Source organism: Tarenaya hassleriana, unplaced genomic scaffold (genome assembly GCF_000463585.1).
Source record: "Tarenaya hassleriana unplaced genomic scaffold, ASM46358v1 Cleome28, whole genome shotgun sequence".
Lineage (NCBI taxonomy): Eukaryota > Viridiplantae > Streptophyta > Magnoliopsida > Brassicales > Cleomaceae > Tarenaya > Tarenaya hassleriana.
The window spans coordinates 597,808-604,306 of record NW_010966021.1 but is presented as its reverse complement, the minus strand read 5'-3'; the positions used below and the strand labels follow the sequence as shown (position 1 = coordinate 604,306).

The 6,499-nt window shown below is 38.8% G+C and overlaps 2 protein-coding genes across 4 annotated transcripts in view; both read left to right on the top strand.

The window, feature by feature from the left end:
* The window catches only part of LOC104817771 (protein SMAX1-LIKE 5), a 5,769-nt gene extending 3,342 nt beyond the window's left edge, over positions 1 to 2,427 (top strand). Inside the window, exons 3-4 of one of the 2 annotated variants that reach the window (XM_010547077.2) lie at positions 507 to 714; positions 842 to 2,427. In XM_010547077.2, the coding sequence (XP_010545379.1) occupies positions 507 to 714; positions 842 to 2,350 (1,717 nt within the window). In that variant the 3' untranslated portion in view covers positions 2,351 to 2,427. Of the gene's footprint in view, positions 1 to 506; positions 715 to 838 lie in introns of both variants that reach the window. The other variant, XM_010547076.2, reaches the window with a different exon arrangement.
* Positions 2,428 to 2,899: 472 nt separating this feature from the next.
* On the top strand, positions 2,900 to 5,992 carry LOC104817770 (nucleolar and coiled-body phosphoprotein 1-like). 2 transcript variants are annotated; one of them, XM_010547074.2, is made up of 7 exons: positions 2,900 to 3,229; positions 3,638 to 3,702; positions 4,112 to 4,149; positions 4,259 to 4,902; positions 5,053 to 5,136; positions 5,241 to 5,302; positions 5,709 to 5,992. In XM_010547074.2, the coding sequence occupies exons 1-7, from the start codon at positions 2,978 to 2,980 to the stop codon at positions 5,812 to 5,814; spliced, it is 1,251 nt and encodes a 416-aa protein (XP_010545376.1). In that variant the 5' UTR covers positions 2,900 to 2,977; the 3' UTR covers positions 5,815 to 5,992. The 2 variants fall into 2 exon arrangements, with proteins under 2 accessions (XP_010545376.1, XP_010545375.1); XM_010547073.2 differs by having other exon boundaries at positions 2,901 to 3,229; positions 4,109 to 4,149.
* The last annotated feature ends 507 nt before the right edge of the window (positions 5,993 to 6,499 follow it).

Sequence of the window (6,499 nt, the reverse complement as noted above, 5' to 3'; positions counted from 1 at the left end):
ATATATATATATATATATATATATATATATATATATTGAGAAATTAGGGTTTTGTTTTGTAGTGCACAGTGGGCGTTCTTGCCCCTTTCCATTTCACTAATTTGTCTCAAGTTCTCTTTATTTCTGAAAGCTGAGAAATGGCCCTATTTTGGGGAAACATCTTGTCTTGTCTCTCCACAACAATCCAAATTTCCTTTTTGCTTTTAAACACACACACAAACATATGTGTATATATATATATATATATACATATATGTGTGTGTATTCTTTAAATGGACTGAAAATTGTATTCAGATATATATATGCTTTCACACTCGAACAAAAAAAATTGGTAAAGGAAATGTATTATGTTATTCGAAAATTATACTCAACAAAAGTTTCATATATTTACCAAACTACCATTTGGACAAATTAAAAAAATAAAATCTTTTTACTTCGTTGCTTTCATTTTCAGCGACACTAATCGTGACAATGTTCGTCCGTCTGATTTTGAACGTTTTAAGCAGTGGAAACGAACCGAGGGTGAGTAATAATACTACATCGCAGCATGTTGGAGCAAAGCCATTCGGTGGCAAAGCCGAGGAAGCTGCTGTCCTGAGCTGCTGTTCTGAATGCGTCTCTAGCTATGAAAGAGAGGCCAAGTCCTTCAAATCCAACCAGGACAAGCTGTTGCCTTCATGGCTCCAATCTCACGGAGACACTTCCGTACACAAGGTACAGTCATTCTCCGTCAGAAAGTGATCTGTAATAGCTGTGAAACGTATGGAATCAATGGATCATCATAACGTGTCATATCATGGGTCGAATTCAAGATCTGATCTTTTATATGGGTTTTTAGCAGGAAGAGTTGATTGGTTTAAGGAGAAAGTGGAACAGATTTTGCCAAAGTTTGCACCAAGGAAGGACTGCTCAGAACGGTGAATTGGATCAGAGCAATGACATGCCTTATCCATGGTGGTCGAACCAGAACACTGTGTCTCCGGACTCTGCTTCTGCTTCTTTCGCTGACTCGAGTCTGAAGAAAAACAAACGAGGTCCCAATCCCGTGGCGAAATTCAGACGGCAAAACTCGTGCACCATCGAGTTTGATTTGGGCAGCGACTCGAGGAAAGATGAGAGCGTAGCCGTCCAGAAGAAGTCGGATCCTTTGGGTGAAACAGAAGGTACGGATGTGAAGATCACTCTTGATCTCGGACATTCACTCTTCTGGTCAGATTCTGACAGAGAAACGAGGCAACTCAGCATCTTGGCCAAGGCTTTGCAAGAGAATATCCCGTGGCAAAGTGAAATTCTGAGTCCGATGGCTGAAACCTTGATGAATAGCGTGTCGAGCAAGAAAGATGCTTGGATCATGATCAATGGCAACGATACCAGCGGAAAAAGAAGACTGGCTCTTGCTGTTTCAGAATCCCTTTTTGGATCTATTGGTGTTCTTGTTCATATTGACCTGAGGAAAAGAGACGACAGAGCAAATGCTAGATCCAAAATGCTCGCAGACGCATTGGAGAAGCGCGAGAATCTTGTTTTTCTCATCGAAGACATCGACTCGGCTGATGCCCAGTTCCTGAAATTACTCTCTGACAGATTCTATGAGAGCCAGGAACTCAAACAAGGCGTGGATCATCAAGCCATCTTCATTCTAACGAAGGAAGATCATGGCTCGGACGATGGAAAACACCGAGACTATGTTTTACAGATGAGTCTGAAGATCACAGAACAGAATCCGGACCGCAAGAGAAAACCCGAGTCGGATTCGTCGTCAAAGGAAGCGAAGAACCCTAGAACAGGGGAGACAGATAATGCGTTTAGCGTCATCAAGAGAGAAGTCTTCTCGAGGCAATCCAGCTTTAATAGCTCTCTCGATCTGAACATAAAAGCAGAAGAGAGCGACGAAGAAGAAGCATCGAAACCAGGCGAGATCAGTCCGATTTCGAGCGATTTAACCGGAGACGAGACCCAAATCTCTTCAACTGGCCTGTTTCTGGGTCGGATCCGGAACCGATTCGCGTTCGAACGCGATCCAAAAGAGACGAGAGATGCGTTCGCTGCGAAAATAGGAGAGATCTTCGGGGAGATATACAGGGGAGGAGCAGAAGGGGTTAGGTTTAGCATCGAAGAGAAGGTGACGGAGGAAATTTACAGAGGGTGCGGTAACTTTCTGAACGGTAAGTTCGAGAGTTGGGTAAAGGAGGTAATTGGGAAAGGGTTACTGACGGTCAAAAGGGGAGGGAAAAAGGATACGGGTGTAATTAGGATGGTTTTCGGGGGTATAGTTGACAAACTACATGGGGTTGATGGTTACATGGGTACATGTCTTCCGAACTATGTCCAAGTTTCCAATATCCACTAGATTTCTAGTTTTTTTTTTTTTTGCTTTAAATTTTTGTAATGGGAAGGGGGCATTTATTTAAGTTTTTTTTGGTACTACTTTCGGTGTAAAATTTTCAATGACTAAGGTTGGGGGTGGGGGGTGTTGACTGGTGTAACTGCAAGTTTTTTATTTTGTAATATAAATGTGTCTTTCATTATTTTCCTTGGCCACAACTCATATGATTTTTTAACCAAAAAAATACATTTTTTTTTTAATTACAAATGGGTAGTTTAGTCTTGAAACACTTTGGGCCTGAATGGTGTTTGCCCATGTGAAAATCAAAATGGTAACCATGAATTTTAAAAAAATGATATTAAAATGGGCTGTTTGATTAATTTGATAGAAAGGAAAAGCTAAATGGGCCTAGCGAAATCAATACTCGGTTCGAACCGTGATTGGTAGAAAATATTTCAGAACTGTTAAACGAGGCTTACACTGATAAAGACCGGGTCGATTTCACAAATCGGGTCGGGTCGGGTTTTATTTCGGTGCATCAAGCAAACCCTAATTTTACTTAAAACCCTCGTCTTCAACAGAGTTGTCGGCCTCGGGTTTCCTAGCAATTTTCTTCGAGCTCGAAATTGGGAAACCCCCAGCTTCATATATATGCTCAAAACCCTAGCATCTGCGGATTCTTCGAAGGCTCTAAACCCTACCCTCCTTGCTCTTAAGCCTCGTCAAGTTTTGCTCTCGAGACCTGATATGGGGAAGAAGGAAGCTGGTGAGTCCGAGAGCAAAACCCTTAATTTGATGAAACCTGATGAGAAAGTTCTTCTTCTCCGTTCGATTGCTCAGTACCTCGACCGATGCGGGTTTTCCAAATGCTTGAAGAAATTCCTCTCTGAAGCTGAAATCGAGGTTTGTGTTTTCGGATTGGTTCCCAGTAGATGCGTATAACCCATTGTGTTAATCGGTTTAACTTGTATTGCTTCACTCAGTGTATTCTGTCTGCGCCATTGTAAATTTCAATTCTGTTGCAGTTCTCTTTTGTTGTCTGGATAAGAAGGACCCGGAAATGATTAGTGAAAGTGTTTTCATGTCGATGTATTGGTTCCCACTTGTTCTTGCCTTGCATTGGTTCAACAGTTGTTTCGTTTTTAGTCAATCGATGATTGGCGAGGACAAAGTTTAGTATTTTAACTTGGACATCAAACCAGGTGTTGAAGTCAATAATCCATGATGTAAGAGACGTTCACTTACATAGGAATGTTCCTTTGTTTGCGGTAGAACTCTCACATATATGTGCCATTTGTCTTACTGTTGCAGAAAAAGGATTTGGGCAGTAGTTTACCAGATCTAGAGGAAATTTACTGCCAGTATTTGAAGAGGAGGTAAGAATAAGATGGCCGACCCGTCTTTCTTTTCTACCTCTAGTTTGTGAAGTTGCTTGTTTGGTTGATGTGAATTTCTGTAAAATTAGCCAACGGAAGGTGTTCTTGCTATGTCAATGTGCCTTTCTCCATTTTGGGTGCTTGCTGTTACATGTTTATGTTTTGGATATTGCAGTCGCTCCCAGCTTTTCACTAATTCGTATTGTATCATATCATGTCATTTGTTTTTGCAAAAGAAAAATGTATCGTATGTAGCTAACTGTGAGATTTCCTGTCAATTTTCGTCTGTGCTGCTGTAATGGGTAGATTTGTGGCTCAGATAATGATTTTCCGGCGAAGTGTGAATGTTCTCCATGGTTCTCATATTGAGCTTTCTTAATCTGTTTTCTTATTATCTGTCATTCAGTAGTCCTGAAGCTGGGGATTCAAGCAAACAGAAGACAGAAGGTATGAATTGAACTCTTGATACAAGAGAATAGTTACCGTTTATTCTTTATACTTTTGAAGTCCTGCAATCTTTTCTTGATAATTATGATCTGAATGTTATGAAGCTTAGACATGCAGACTTATGGTAGAAAGGAAGAAGAAAATGCATCAGATAATCACAAGAATGGAGAAAGGAACAACAAGAAGAAAAAGAAGGAATCAAAGTCGGAGAACAAGAAAGAAACGGATGTCAAGATAGTAGAAGAACCAAAGAGTTGCGATACTAACGCTGCTGAAGCATCAAAAGATGCATATGCTGATGTGGAGAAGGGGCAAAAGGACAAGAAAAAGAAAAAGAAGGAATCAAAATCAGGGGTGACTAAGGAGAAGGTCAAAGACGGGTCATCTGAGAACAAGACTAAGACCGATGTTGAGATGGGAGAGGGACAAAAAGATAAAAAGAAGAAGAAGAAGTCTAAAGCCGGAGAGTCAGAAGCCTTAGACGATGATAAAACTCAAGAGGAGAATGAGGTGGAGAAGGTATCCAAGAAAAGAAAAAGACCAGAGAATGAAGAAGAGAATGAACAAAAAATGGATGATAAGATGGATGAAGAATCGAAGCGTAGGAAGAAGGATGATGACATCGATGTCAATGGCGACCAGAAAACACCTGCCAAACAGCCTGAAGTTAAGGAAAATGGGAATCTTGAGAATACAGGAGCAAAATCAACAAATCAGAAGTCAGACAAGAATAAGCTCAATGGCTCAAAAGAGGTAATTACTGCTGTCTAATACATCTCTCCTTGCATGGTGGAATGTCATAATATAAAACTAAACTGCAGGAAGATAATTGTCCTAAATGCCATCCACTATGTAAGGGTCCTCGGGTATCGATCTTGGTCTGACATAGTTTACAATTTCCAGCCGAAGAAACCGTTTCAAAGAGTGAATGTTGAAGAAGTTGAATTCGTCGATGATAGGCTTAAAGACAACTCTTATTGGGCAAAGGTATACTATCAGATAATGGCCATCCTTTTTCTTTCTATGGTATCCCTTTGTCTTAACAATGCATTTACTAAAAGCCCATACTCGTCCTCTATGTTTTTCTGTAGGATGGTGCTGATTCCGGCTATGGTGCAAAAGCCCAAGAAGTTCTGGGACAAGTCAGGGGAAGGTAAGCTCCTCAGCCTTTGACAAAAAAAAAAACAGTATTTTTATGAGTTAGGCAACTGACCTAAATAAACCATTAAAAGAACTAGTGATGGTCATTTCGGGCTTCCGTTTGGATCCGGTTCGGTTATACTCGAATTCGTTAGAAAAATTATAACCATTGGATTTTTATATATAATTCGGTTTGGGTTCCGCTTTTGTTTATAAAAATACTCATTTTTGTTTAAATTTTCGTTTTTTTCAGATTTTCTTTTTGGGTTCTGTTTGGGTTTAGTTTCTTTTTTTTTTGGGTTGAGAGAAATTACAACCACTAATTGTAACATTGTAGATAAGTAAATGATGGTAAGGTTTAGTGTTATACAACCACATAGGATCTATGAAATTGATTAAATTGTTTTTTTTTTTGGAAGGGGATTCCGACACGAGAAGACGAAGAAGAAGCGAGGAAGCTACAGGGGAGGTCAGATCGATCTGGACTCTCATTCCGTTAAGTTCAATTACTCAGACGAAGAGTGAACACACTTTATTATCGTCTGATGCGTTTGTCTCGAAATTTTTGTCCGTAATTCGTTCTCGGGACCGTTTGATTCCGTTAAGTTCGTTGTTGGTCGTGGTTTTAAGACGAAATTCATCTGCCAAATGCTAATCCTGTGTTTTATGTCTTCACGTATCTTATATTCCATTATTTTATTTATAGACGATTGCCTGGAAAAATATAAAACTTTCAAAATTTACTGTTTAAATTTAGGAATTTTAAAACTTCTATAAAAATATATAAATTTTACATTTATGCGATAATTTTCTAAAAGTTCATGTGTTTTAGGTCATTGTCCTTTTTATTTATTTTTCCAATACGGGGAGACAGCGGGCAATCGTGTGCTTATGGTAGGTTTCTTCTATTTAAAATTTATTTCCCCGTGTTTTGTAACAGATAAAGTAATATTCAAACGTAAATTCCTAAATTTGACGTTAAACCTTCTGTGTTTTTTTTAAGGTGATTTCCAGCTAATAAAACTGGCATATTTTACATAAAAAAAATAATTACCTGTCTACATCTTTGGATTCTGGATATCCTGAATACGTAACTTTCCTGTTATTTTTCAAAACGGGGTTATTTATTTCATCGCAAGTTATTTTTCTTTGCTATTATATATATATATATATATATATAAATATATATATATATATATATAAATATGCA

What these genes read in the sequence shown, in the direction of transcription:
- LOC104817770 (XM_010547073.2), top strand. Translation starts at nt 2,978, where the DNA reads ATGCTCAAAACCCTAGCATCTGCGGATTCTTCGAAGGCTCTAAACCCT. An exon ending in AAGCAAACAGAAGACAGAAG is followed by an intron (nt 4,150 to 4,258) that starts GTATGAATTGAA and finishes TATGAAGCTTAG; the next exon opens with ACATGCAGACTTATGGTAGA. An exon ending in CTGGGACAAGTCAGGGGAAG is followed by an intron (nt 5,303 to 5,708) that starts GTAAGCTCCTCA and finishes TTTTTTTGGAAG; the next exon opens with GGGATTCCGACACGAGAAGA.